This window comes from Cervus canadensis, chromosome 21, assembly GCF_019320065.1.
Source record: "Cervus canadensis isolate Bull #8, Minnesota chromosome 21, ASM1932006v1, whole genome shotgun sequence".
Taxonomy (NCBI): domain Eukaryota; kingdom Metazoa; phylum Chordata; class Mammalia; order Artiodactyla; family Cervidae; genus Cervus; species Cervus canadensis.
In genome coordinates, this window is record NC_057406.1 from 30,155,365 (window position 1) to 30,169,840 (window position 14,476).

Genomic DNA, 14,476 nt, shown 5'->3' on the forward strand with positions numbered 1-14,476 from the left:
GACTGTTGTTAATTTGGTCAGTATAAAACGGTCTAGTAAACACAAATAATTTTCTCTACCTGCAAAGTTTAAATTGTTGTGACCTTCCCCAACCAAGGCATCAGAACTCAGTGAGGAATGGGTTAGTCTAGCTCATCAAACAATATGCATATATATACAGAATTTTTAAAAGTGAAAATACAGCACCAGCACTACTAAACTAGTGTCTTAAAAGTGATTGAATATTATCTGGATCAAAAATGATACACTATAATCTCTATTTTGTACTAAATTACTCTCTTCAGTCAGTGACTATAAAGTATTGGAGATTATTACAGGAGGTCAGCATTCTCATATATAAATAGTATTTCTAATCAGGGATTTTAAATGTTTCCCTTCATTTCTTAAAAATTTAACATCTCAGTGTAGCAATATAAAATACATGCATACACATACAGCTTTTATTTGTACTTGTTTCAAAACTTTGTGTTACTCCTCTCAAATCTGAGAAATTCTATTCACACCTGGCTAATTCTTTTAAATACACTTCGGGTGTCTAATACTGTCCTCATGTAGTCCTAGCTATAAACATTAGCTTATAGAAATCTAAAAAGGACAACTCACAAATCTCTTTACAGCAGTTATCACACATTTTGTTACATGCTTCTGGACTCCATACTTCATCAAAATGTTGAGCTATCAATACACGACGACATCTGCAAACAGATTAGAGGTATGAATTATCTCCATTTCAAAATGCAGGGTTATATACTGTTACTAATTTCCTGTTGCTGCCATAACATTAGCATAAACTTGGTGGCTTAAAACAACGCAGATTTATAATCTTACATTTTTATAGGTTAGAAGGCTGACATGGGTCTCACTCGGTTAAAATCAATAAAAGCAAGGTGTCGGCAGGGCTGGATTTCTCCGAGCAGTTCTAGGGAAGAATCTGTTTTCTTGCCCTTTCCAGATTCTAAAGACTGCCTGCACTTCTTGGCTCATGGCCCCCTTTCCTCTATCTTCAAAGCTAACAATGGGTTAAGTTTTCACATTATTCTGACATCTTATTCCTCCTTCTACATTTAAGAACCCTTGTGATTATAGTGAGTCCACCCAAATAATTCAGAATCATCTCCCTATCTTAAAATCAGCTGACTACAACTTTAAATCTATTTGTAACTTTAACTCCCTTTTGCCAGGTAAAGTAGCATACTCACAGGTTCCAGAGATTCAGATGTGGACATCTTTGGAAGACTACTACTCTGCCCACCATATGTAATACTTTTTTCCATATGTTGTTAGTATAAAAATAACTTCTATGCACTGGGAAACCAAAAGATTCACATCACTAGCTTTATTACAATTTTCACTTTACTGCAGTGGTCTCAAACTGAAACTGCAATATCTCCAAGGTATACCTGTATTAGAGAATCTTCCTGATAGCAAAGTAGTTTCCTGTATTTCATAGTATCATTGTGAGTCTTAAGTCCCAAAATATGCTTCATGAGGGCACTGGATATTGGATATCTAAGGACATTTTCATTTTCTCATTTTTTAAACTTACTGTAGCATTAATAGGAAAGAAATACCATTTTTTATCACTGCTGCTGCTGCTGCTAAGTCGCTTCAGTCGTGTCTGGCTCTGTGCAACCCCATAGACGGCAGCCCACCAGGCTTCCCCGTCCCTGGGATTCTCCAGGCAAGAACACTGGAGTGGGCTGCCATTCCTTCTCCGTTACTATCACTAATTACTGCTTACTTAAAAAATTTTGAGTCCTTATAATATGATGGGCAGTAAGACTACAAAGATGACTAAGAGTAAAAATATTAATTGTGAGGGAAGAATACAAATGCAAGATTGATAAAATGCATTTGAAATTAAGAGAGTAGCAACTTACATCATCATGTATATAGAGAAATTGCTATATATAAACCTCATGGTAACCACAAATCAGAATTCTATTATAGAAACCCACACAATAAAGAAAAAGGAATTCAAACACTAAATTCATCAAACCACAAGAAAGTAAAAGAAGGAACAAAAAAGGTCTACAAAACCACCTCAAAACAATGAAATGGCAATAAGTACATACCTAAAACAATTCCTTTAACTTGAAATGGACTAAATGCTCCACCCAAAAGACATAAAGTGGCAGAATGGATACAAAATCAAGACCTGCATATATGCTGCCTACAAGAGACTCAGCTCTAAAGACACACATAGACTGAAAGTGAGGGGCTGGGGAAACATATTCCATGCAAATGGAAATCAAAAGAAAGCCAAGGTAGCAACACTCCTATCAGACAAAGAAAGTGAAAGTTGCCCAGTCGAGTCTGACTCTTTGCAACTCCATGGACTATACAGTCCATGGAATTTTCCAGGCCAGAATACTGGAGTGGGTAGCCTTTCCCTTCTCCAGGGGATATTCCCAACCCAGGGGTCAAACCCAGGTCTCCAGCATTGCAGGTGGATTCTTTACCAGCTAAGCCACAAGGGAAGCCCAAGAATACTGGAGTGGGTAGCCTATCCCTTCTCCAGCGGACCTTCGAACCGGGGTCTCCTGTATTGCAGGCAGATTCTTTACCAACTGAGCTATAAGGGAAGCCCCATATCAGATAAACTTTAAAACAAAGACTGTTAAAAGACACAAGAAGGACATTACATAATGATCAGGGGATCAATCCAAGAACATATAACAACTATTGATACATATATATATATATATACATGTATATATATATATATATATACACATATATACACCTAACTACACAGAACCACCTAAATACACAAAACAAATATTAACAGACATAAATAGAGAAACTGACTAACACAATAACAGTAAGGATCTATAATATTGATATTTATATCAATAGACAGATGATCCAGACAGAAAATCAATAAGGAAACACTGGCATTAAATGATACATCAGACCAGATTTGACATATATAGACCATTCTATTCAAAAATAGCAGAATATATTCTTTTCAAGTGCACAAGGAACATTAACATTCTCCAGGACAGATCACATGCTATGCCACAAAACAAGCCTTGGTAAAGTTAAGACAGGAAATAATATAAAGCATCTCTTCCAACCACAACACTATGAAACTAGAAATCAACTATAAGAAAAAAACTGCAAGAAACTCAAAACATGCAGAGGCAAAACCATATACTACTAAACAACCAATGAATCACTGAAGAAATCAAAGAAAAATGCAAAAATACCTGGAGACAAAAACACAACAATTCAAAATCTATGGAATTCAGAAATAATAGTTCTAAGAGGAAAATTTATAGCAACATAAGCTTACCTCAGGAAATAAGAAAAATCTCAAATAAACAACCTAACCTTACACTTAAAGGAACTAGAAAAAGACCAAACAAAAACCAAAGTTAGTAGAAGGAGTTAATAGAAGGAAGGAATGAAACAAAGATCAGAGCAGAAAAACTAGACTAAAAAAATAATGGTAAAGATCAATGAAACTAAGAGCTGGTTCTTGGCACAGAGTCAACCACTGGCCCACCAGGAAAGTCTCAAGATAAACAGAATCTTTATCCAGACCCATCAAGGAAAAAAGCCCAAGTCAATAAAATCAAAAATGAAAAAGTTGCAACCTATACCAGAGAAATGCAAAAGATCAAAGACACTACTATGGACAAATATTTGCCAATAAAATGGATAACCTAGATGAAATGGACAAATTCCTAGAAATGTACAATCTGAACAAGACTGAACAAGGAAGAAATAAAAAATATAAACAGACCAATTACCAGTCATGAAACTGAATCAGTAATTTGAAAACTCCCAAGAAACAAAACTCCAAGAATAGATGGCTTCACAGGTGACTGCTACCAAACATTCAGAAAAAAGTTAACAGTTATCCTTCTTGAAGAAAGAGAGAATAACTTTTTTCTTTTTAGACTTAAGATACTATATTTTTATTTTTGACAATTTTTAAAGGTTACTTTCCAAGTATTACAAAATATTATCTATATTCCCTGTGTTGCACAATATATCCTTGAGCCTATCTTATACCCAAAAGTCTATACCTCCCACACCCCCACCTCCTCCCCCAACTCTCATCACTGGTAACCACTAGTTTGTTCTCTATATCTTATATGTCCTTAAATCCAGGCATTCTACAGGTTCATGTACTGGTTTCTACCCCTTCAGACATCCGCTTTTACTGGTTTACACTTGATGTTTCACCAAGGTATTTACTCACTTAAGGAAGGACCCAAGGAACGTCACATGCTTTCATGTTGTGCTTGTTTTTAATTGACAAAAGTGACAAAAAAGTGTGTGGCTTACTTGTTTATGTTTTGACAGTAGGACACCATCTCATAAAGCTTTTGTTGTCCCACATTTTCCATCACCACCATTGAACTTATCCTGAATATATCTCCAAAGCCATAATACAAAATACAGTCTGCTTTCATGTCATCTCGACCTGCAGTGGGAAGCATCTTCAGATTGCATAGTTACTTTAAAAAGTCAAACATGCAAAAATAATAAATATAAAATTTGCTGGTGATATCTCAGTCTAAACATATCATATCTAGGAATTTCAGAGAGAGATGTAAAAGTTAATTTGTAACAGCTGTCCTCAAATTTTTTAAAATACAACTGAAGAGAACTGTCAACAATCAACTTTATTAGCTTAAAAACCTGTCCATAAATAATCCAGTTATTCAAATTATAAACTCGAAACCACTAATTAAAAACTCAGGAGACAAAGATGGATATCAAATTATCTTAGCAAACATAAGAAGAAATAATTCATTACACTAAAATAGAACATAAGGAAAATTTCTCCATAGGCAAATAAATATAAAACTTCAAAGGACTTCATTGTTTGTTATAAAAATACTAGGCAATAAAGAGTTAAAAATACAGTATTAATAAATATCACTTACAGTGTTTTTAAAGCTCTTTTAAAAAATTACTTCTGGGTATGAGTTATACATACCTGCACGGCCACTCTCTTGGTAATAATTTTCCATGGATTTACTCATTGAATGATGAATAACAAACCTCACATCTGGCTTATCAATTCCCATACCAAATGCAACTGTTGCCACAACTACCTAAAATGTATTAACATTATATATATATTAATTAAGCTAAAAATATATTTAAAGGTGAATTAGGTTTCAATTAAGTATTTATTAGTTAACCTGAATTTCATTCGCTGACCATCTTCTGTGAACCTTGGTCTTATCTTCTGGTTCCATATTGGCATGGTATGCACCTGCAGGAATCCCCAATTTCTGTAAACTAATTGTAACTTGCTCAGAGTCTTTCTGAGAAAAGCAATATATGATTCCTGTAGTAAAAGATGTCAAATGGTTAGATACAAATAGCACATTCCTAGAAAATTTTTAACTCACACACTCAAGATACTGGTAATTACAGTGCATGGGGAAAAAAGAATTATGAAAAATTCCAAGGCCCTGAACACAGACTGACTTTCCAGTATAACTCAAGATTTGGTCAGCAACTTGCTCTAGAGCAGTAACGAGCCTGGAGCCACCAGTTAAGGTTTCCATTATCTTAGTTCTCTCTCCAACTTTATCTTCCACTGCACAGTATTTCTCAAACTGATGCTTCATCCTCTACAAGATGTAAACAAGTGTGCTGTGAAAAAAGAGTTCCATGTGCAAATGAGTTTGGGAAGCACTGCACTGAACAAAGTTAAACAGGTGTCTCTCTCTATTTGCAAGGCTGGTTAGAACTTCAAACCCTGTGACGCTGTGGGAAGAATGAATAACCTGCAGACTTTCTCAAACTTATTTGACCCTGGAACTCCTTTTACCCAGGGCACCCACTAATATCTCCTGGCAATCTACAGAATAGTTTTGAAATACAACTTTTATACCAATTCTTTGCTTTAGTAACACCTGTCTACGCATTAATCTTGGAACATGTTATACACAATCTCAACTCCATCTACACTTAACTCATTCAGCATTTACTTTTTATATTTCTTTAATGTGTCCTTTATTATAAGAAAACTATTTTATATCCCTATAGAACATCATTGCTTAGCCTTCAATCTTATACACAGTAGATACTTACTAAATAGGTGCTATTGATAACATTATGTCATTCGGTCTATTCTAATGCAATTAAGTGTAAATAAGCAAGTCAGTTTCACGACTCTCACAATATGTGTCATTAGCAAATGCCAACCCGATTTCTAAGATCACCAAGAAAATTAATTTTATCATGAGATTTTCAAGTATGTTCTGCCATGCATTAATCTTTTTCAGTGAATTGCTGTAGTATTTGTTACTTCTGTAAAGTGCTCAGTCTTTATAGTTGGTTTGTTTTTATATTACCTGATTGCCCCTTGTATCTTCCATTAATGAGCTTTACAATGTCCTCAATAAAATCTTCAGTGTTTGAGGGCTTCTGCCGAACCTAAAAAAAGTTAACTTATTAAAAAGTAAATTAATGAGTGCCATTCATGTGGTTATTTACTTACAACTTTCAAGGTGCCATTCTTTCTTGGACATGGTGTTTTTTCCTATCATTCTTTCATTCGCTTCATCTGACCCTGTCACCACCCAGACTCTTCTTGATCCTTAATTTTTAATTCACCAAAAAGGAGGCACAGAAGCAATGAATAACTTGTAAAGGTGTACACTTTTTTTATTTTCTGACCCTATATTTGTAAAAACATAAACCATGGCACAAATAACTATTCAGTAAGAATTCAGAAAAATATTAAGTCTATCCTTAAAGGACTGGAAAGTAAAAACGGCTGTGAGGTTCTTTAACTTTCAAGGTTATATACTAAATAAAATCTAAATAGGGAGGATTAGCAAATCTTTAAGGGTATATTAATTTTGCATTATTTCATAATTAATTTTACAGAGATGTCATTAGAGTCCTTGGTTATCTTTTTCACTTTTTTGGCTATGCCATGCATCAAACCCATGTCCCCTGCATTGGAAGTACTGAGTCTTAACCACAGGACCATCAAGGAAGTCCCAGGTCCCTCAATCGATGCATGCTTTCTCTCCATCCTTACACAAAAAGCATGTATGCAAATTTAACAAGGCAGTTTTTTCTACTTAACCAAGCAAAGGATTAAATAGCATAAGATATATGAAGGAAGCATTCATGAATAAATCTGTTTATACTCATCCAATTTTTTTTAAACTTTTGAACATAACTGTGACTCATGTAAACAGACATAATGAAAAAGTAAACTTTGAAAAGACCCTGATGCTGGGAAAGATTGAGGGCAGGAGAAGGGGACGACAGAGGCTGAGATGGTTGGATGGCATCACCGACTCAATGGACATGAGTTTTGGTAGGCTCCGGGAGGCCTGGCGTGCTGCAGTTCATGGGGTCGCAAAGAGTCAGACATGACTGAGCGACTGAACTGAACTGAAACTCTCTTCTAAATCCTTCACAAAATAAACTGACATAGAATTACATACCTCATAATAGAGATTTGGCCGATTAAAAGAAGCCGTGAAAGTAAAACATTTTTCAACGCACAATATTTTCTGAGCATCCTTCAAAACGTGACTGGTCGCTGTTGCGGTCAGTCCAATTAGCGACGCATTTGGGAACTGCCGCTTCAAGATACCAAGAGCCTTATAATCTGGGGAAAAAAAAAATACAGAGTAGCCCTCTTCCTATTCTTTCAGGAATAAAAAAAGGACTGATCTTTTAGGCAGATCATCAAGATGACTGTGAGTTTATTTCCACAACCATTTGTATCTAATCTGCCACTGCAGCCTAGCCTTTGTGACAGATGGACTTTACTCTACTTCTATAACTGGTTCATCAGAAACAAGCACTCTTGGCCACAGGTGGAATGCCCTGCGAAATGCCTCCAGGAAGCTAAGCACTGGTCTACACCTGTTGGATAGCGGATTCAAGAGGTGGAGTGGGAGCAGCCATTTGTTTTATGTTTGAATTATGTTTGAATTACGTTTGAATTTGGCAAAGGATAACACAAATATTGTGTTTGAATTATGGCAAAGGATAAAAGATAAAAAGACCATCTGTCAAAACCCTTCTACCACAGAGACCACCCAAGAGTGTTAAACTCAGACAAGAAAATGCTTGGTTTTTATAGAACCCACTTTAGGGAAACTTCTGGGCTCATATTTATCATATACATCTAAATCACTAGCTTTGTCATCCTTGAGTACACCCTCAAGTAGTTAAACTATTTGGAGAAAAGTGAGAAAGAAACGTTGTAGAAATGGCTCAATGTTAAGGTTGAAGGCTACTATAACATCAGGGAGAAGAAAGTTATCTGTTTGGAAAGTTATGAAAGACCACAGTCCAGAAGTAAACCCGCATATATATAGTCAATAAATCTTCTACAAAGGAGCCAAGAACACATAATGGGGAAACAACAGTTTCTTCAATAAATGGTGTTGGGAACACTGGACAGACACATGCATAAAGAACAAAACTGGACCCTCATGTGACACCATACACAAAAGTGAACTCACAATGAACTAAAGACTCGAATGTAAGATCTGGAACCATAAAACTCCTGGACACAAACACATGAGATAAGCTCCTTGACATCGGTCTTGGCAATGATTTCTTGAATCTGAGGCCAACGGCAAAAACAAAATGAAAAAAACAGGTGGGGATGCTTCAAATTAAAAAGCTTCTGTCCAGCAAAGGAAGCCATTAACCTAATGAAAGGCAACCCAGGGAATGGGAGAAAACATCTGGCAAATCATGTGTCTGATAAGAGGTTAACTAATACACAAATTTGATAAAGAACTCATACAGCTCAATAGCAAAAAAAAAAAAAAAAAATTGATTTTCAGATTTCTTTGCATAGAACAAGTTTGAGCAATCTGTTTTAGGCTAAGACTGTAGGATTATGCTGGTAGGGCAAAGACTAAGGTTACTAAAGTATACCACAGAATTGTAACAGTGAGGAGTTCACTGGGTATAGATCCTGGAGTGAGTGCTGAAGATACCTAAAACGATGACTAGAAGAGACAACTTTGAAGCAGAAGCAAAAATTCCTCAACAGATATGAAGGAGAATCCAGAAATCAGTAAAACTTTACAGCTAAAGATGAAAAAGTACAGTATTTGTTAATATATACACATTTCAAAAGATAAAGGCAACTGGACTAAGAAGCACTACCATGGTGGGTGGGGATTAAAGAGATTAAAGATTCTGCCTCTTGACTCCTCTTGCATTAAGGCAAGAAAAAAATAAGTATTGACTACCTAAGAGGATAATTTTAATGGAAGCAAGGATTTGCATCATGTAAAGCTGAGTAAGGAAAGAGTCCCTAGCATTACAGGGTTTTTTAGGTAGAATACACATGTGTGTGTGCACTCTGTTTTGTCTGACTCTTTGTGACCCCATAAACTGTAGCTCACCAGGCTCCTCTGTCCATGGCATTCTCCAGGCAAGAATACTAAAGTGGGTTGCCATGCCCTCCTCCAGGGATCCTCCCGACCCAGGGATCGAACCCATGTCTCCCGAATTGGCAGGTGGATTCTTTATCACTGTGCCACCTGAGACGCCCAGAACATACATACCAGGTCTGAAATCGTGTCCCCACTGACTACAGCAATGAACTTCATCTACAGCAATTCGGGTAAATCTTCTTGCTTCATAGGCTTTTTCCAGTCTTGACATAAACATTTTGCTTTTTGCAATTTTCTCTGGAGTCACATAAATCAGCTTTAGCTTGGAGTTTTTATTTACCATTTCAGCATGAACCCATTTCACATGCTCCTATTGAAAGGAAATATAGACACAATGATAGGACAACTAAGCCAGCAGAATGCAATACTCAGTGGTAAATGAAGATGCTCATTACTCAGAAGCAACAGCCTTGAGCTGCTGTAGCAGCAGATGCTTACTTCATTAAAATCAAAATGATGTCCCAGTACTGAGCTTCATGGTAGCTGTGCAAATAGCATTTTAGTTATTTATTTACATTCAAACTGTTGATAAAAGAATAATCAATCTCATTTGACAAAAAAGAGAACACAAAAACGAATATGAAGACATTCCAAAAAGCATTTACTCCATGAAGGCATAATTCTAAATTTTTCACAATAAATGCCAAAATGTAAGCTAAATGCAGTAAGTATGGTGATAAAGACAGGTTTTATTAATTTTAATGTTGTATTTGAAATCATTTCATAGATCTCACAGATCTGATTTCACAAAACAAAATTTATTCTTGATTAGATACTTTAATGATGTTATCAAATCTATTCATAATCTAGGTTTTACAAAGTATCTGATTCATTATATCAATATCTTATCATTATGAATAATGAAAATGAGATTCTATATATTATGTATTATATACAATAAGAATACATCTTAAGAGGTAACAGCTACTTGGTTCTTAGTGCTGTTGTTTTCCATAACATTTAGTACACTGGATGTTGTATTCTTCCTTCTAATCTAATTAAAGATCAAAAGAAGTGGTGAATGTGATAGAAATAGAAATTCAAAATGCCTTCATCATCCCAGGAAAGCAGTTTGTTAACTCCTCGAGATATTCCTAGTTTTGTTAAGAAATGGCCAAAGTGTATTAAATACTTCAACTGGTCTATATGTCCCAGAAATCTTAGAGGAGCAAACATCTGAGTTATTGCCTGAGAAAAGGATGCTTAGTCACCCAGTCTTGTCTGACTCTTTTTGATCCCTGTGGACGCTAGCCCGCCAGGATCCTCTCTCTATGGGATTTCCCAGGCAAGAATACTGGAGCGGGTTGCCATTTCCTCCTCCAGGGGATCTTCCCAAACCCAGGGATGGAACCCATGTCTCCTACATTGGCAGATGGATTTTTTATCACTGAGCCACCTGCAATTTGAACTGCCTGGGTGCACTTACATGCAGATTTTTTTCAGTAGTAAAGACTACAGTACCACGTGATCCACAACTAGTTGAATCCCTGAATGTGGAAGGCTGACTGTAAGTTAAGCGCAGACTTTTGACTGTGTGGACAGTTAGGGCCCCTAACCCTCATGTTGTTCAGGGGCCAACTATACTTTCCATTATTATTACTCTCTTTTTCAACTTTAAAAAAGTGCAGTATGAGAAGGCAGTGTTCTTCATAGATTCATTTTGGTGAACTAGAAAGCACTTAAAATGACACAAGAGTTTAAATAAATTAAAACTATTTGGGAAAGACTAAAAGAACCAGAACTTCTTGAAGACATGGCTGATTTCAGGTCTGGGAAGAAATACACAAAATGAGCATGACGTTATCTTAGAAAAGAAACCAGACTCAAAAGCTAGGAGTTAGACCTAGGGGCCAAATTAAATAGACTCTCACTACCCAAACATGGGACTACTTCAACATTAAAAAAAATAATAATAACCATGGATGGAAAGACATCAAACATGTTAAAAATCCATAGGTTTAAAATGATACTTGGGAAAAAAAAAAGAATTTATTGACCACCTTTGGAGAATGCTGGAAAACTAACTCTTTCCATAATACTTGAAATTTCATTTCCATAATGAAAACTGGTTAAAGAAAGGGAAAGAACTTTCAATCTTCAAAGAATAAATAAGGAAAAGGTCCTTTTTTACAGAAAAAGTCTAGCTAATTTAAGAAGTGAGAATTAGAAATCACCTTTTTATAACCCCCTAATTAAATAATGCTCTAAGGTAGGCAATTATTATCAACGGCTGTAGCCTACCCAGGCTCCTCTGTCCATGGAACTCTCCAGGCAAGAATACTGGCGTGGGTATTCCCTTCTCCAAGGGATCTTCCCGAGCTAGGGATTGAACTGGGGTCTCCTGTACTGCAGGCAGATTCTTTACCATCTGAGCCACCAGGGAAGCCCCAGAGAAAGAGAAAGAACTTTCAATCTGCAAAGAGTTAATAAGGAAAAAGTTCTTTTTTACAGGAAAAATCTAGCTAATTTAAGAAGTGAGAATTAGAAATCACCATTTTATTACCCCATAATTAAATAACGCTCTAAGGTAGGCAATTATTATCAGTGGCTACTAAAAGCCATTAAATGAAAAGATGATCGAGAACTTGATAATTATAGAGCAGGCAGTCATAAGGTGACCCCACTGATCGAACTAACATCACACACACAAAAAATAACCAGGTGTTAAATACCTCCTGAGTGATACCAGGAGTAAATATACTCCTACAGAAAAAAAAAAAAAAAGCCCAAATTCAGTCAACTTTTAGACTAACTAAAAGTAACAAGTGGAACAACATCACAAGGATACAATCAGGAAGAGACAGAATATAGGAAACTTAAGGACCAAAAAAACCCAAAAAACAAAAACCTAAACAATAATTGCACAGGAAACAAACAAGAAATAAAGGGAACCTATTGGAGAAGGAAATGGCAACCCACTCCAGTATTCTTGCCTAGAGAATCCCGTGGACAGAGGAGCCTGGTAGGCTGTTGTCCATAGGTCGCACAGAGTCAGACATGACTGAAGTGACATAGCATGCATGCACGCATGGATATATCAACCAATACAGCATAATGCATGAATTTGGACCATGATTTTAAACAGATAATAACACTTGATGAGACAGAAACCTGAGTATTTTTATTTGATGGTTTTAAGGAACTAATACTAAATTTTTAGATGTGATAATGGCATTTAGTTCTATTTTTTAGTTTGTTTTTTTTTTTTTTTAATGTTAGAGATATATACTGAAGAAGTTACAACTGAAATGGTATGATGTCTGAGACTTGTCTCAAATAAATAAACCAAGGGTGGACAGGGAGGGAAATTGGGGGTATACAGATGAAAAAAAACTGGCCATATGTTGATAACTGTTATGGCTACTTAATAGTTTTTATACTATTCTATTTTTGTATATTTTGAAAATTTTTAATAATATGCTTTTAAAAAAAATCACCTGGGAAATGCTTTATTGTACAGACAAAGGTAAAAGAGTCCATTTCCTAACAAGAAATTCCACAAGGTTGGGCATCTTGTTTCTAATTCATTTTTTGTATTTAATTATATCCCATAATCAGAAATTCTTCCTCACTGTTTTAGAATGGATACTATGAAACAAGTCAGCAAACCTTCTGTAAAGTGCTAGATAGTAAACATTAGGTGTTGTAGTCCATATCACAACTAGTCAACTCTGTCCTCACAGGGTGAAAACAATCAGAGGCTACACATAAAAGAACCAGCATGGTTCTGTTCCAATAAAACTTTATTTATGGTCACTGAAATCTGAATTTCATATAATTTTCACACTTCACAAAATACTATTCTTTCTTTTGATTTTATTTTTTTGCCATACCATACGGCATGCAGGATCTTGGTTCCCAAACCAGGGATCGAAACTGTGCCTTCTGCAGTGGAAGTGTAGAGTCTTAACCACTGGGACTGCCAGGAAAATTCCACTGCTGATTTTTTTTTAACCATTTAAAACTACTGAAACTAATCTGAGCTCACACAGCATACAAAATAAGCAGTCGGCTAGCCTGATCTATGCGTGGTGATTTTTTACTCCAACATAAAGTTACCAGTTTTTTCTTTTATATGCAACTCAAATTGTAGCTAAGGTTCCTACTCCACTGAAGAGTATAAATTAAAAATAAAATACAATAAAAGCCACAGGAGCATACCTTAGAACTAGAAGCATTTAACATGGTAGCTGAAATTCCTAATTGTTTCAGAACCATTAACTGGTCTTCCATAAGGGAGATTAGTGGGCAAATCACAAGGGTAAAACCTAAAAAAGAAAGAAATCCATCTTAAATTTCATACCACCACCAAAGTGAGTTTCAACCATTTACCTTCTTTACTGTAACTTGAAAAATCTGTATGTAGGTCAGGAAGCAACACTTAGAACTGGACATGAAACAACAGACTGGCTCCAAATAGGGAAAGGAGTATATCAAGGCTGTTTATTGTCACCCTGCTTATTTAACTTATATGCAGAGAACATCATGAGAAACGCTGGGCTGGATGAAGCACAAGCTGGAATCAAGATTGCAGGGAAAAATATCAGTAACTTCAGATATGCAGATGACACCACCCTTATGGCAGAAAGCAAAGAACTAAAGAGCCTCTTGATGAAAATGAAAGAGGAGAGTGAAAAAGCTGGCTTAAAACTCAACATTCAGAAAACTAAGATCATGGCATCTGGTCCCATCACTTCATGGCAAATAGATGGGGAAACAGTGGCAGACTTTATTTTTGGGGGCTCCAAAATCACTGCAGATGGTGACTGCAGCCATGAAATTAAAAGATGCTTGCTCCTTGGAGGAAAAGTTATGACCAACCTAAACAGCATATTAAAAAGCAGAGACATTACTTTGCCAACAAAGGTCCATCTAGTCAAAGCTATGGTTTTTCCAGTACTCATGTATGAATGTGAAAGCTGGATTATAAAGAAAGCTGAGCACTGAAGAATTGATGCTTTTGAACTGTGGTGCTGGAAAAGACTCTTGAGAGTCTCTTGGACAGCAAGGAGATCCAACCAGTCCATCCTGAAGGAAATCAGTCCTGAATATTC

General features: G+C 36.0%; 1 protein-coding gene across 1 annotated transcript in view; it reads right to left on the minus strand.

Moving 5' to 3' along the window:
- RECQL (RecQ like helicase) overlaps positions 1 to 14,476 on the minus strand; it is a 33,522-nt gene that overhangs the window by 2,163 nt on the left and 16,883 nt on the right. The window contains exons 5-12 of the mRNA XM_043440050.1: positions 13,584 to 13,690; positions 9,534 to 9,732; positions 7,440 to 7,606; positions 6,330 to 6,411; positions 5,166 to 5,314; positions 4,958 to 5,075; positions 4,300 to 4,438; positions 604 to 695 (exon numbers count right to left, since the gene is read on the minus strand). Coding sequence (XP_043295985.1) covers positions 604 to 695; positions 4,300 to 4,438; positions 4,958 to 5,075; positions 5,166 to 5,314; positions 6,330 to 6,411; positions 7,440 to 7,606; positions 9,534 to 9,732; positions 13,584 to 13,690 — 1,053 coding nt within the window. The remainder of the gene's footprint in view (positions 1 to 603; positions 696 to 4,299; positions 4,439 to 4,957; positions 5,076 to 5,165; positions 5,315 to 6,329; positions 6,412 to 7,439; positions 7,607 to 9,533; positions 9,733 to 13,583; positions 13,691 to 14,476) is intronic.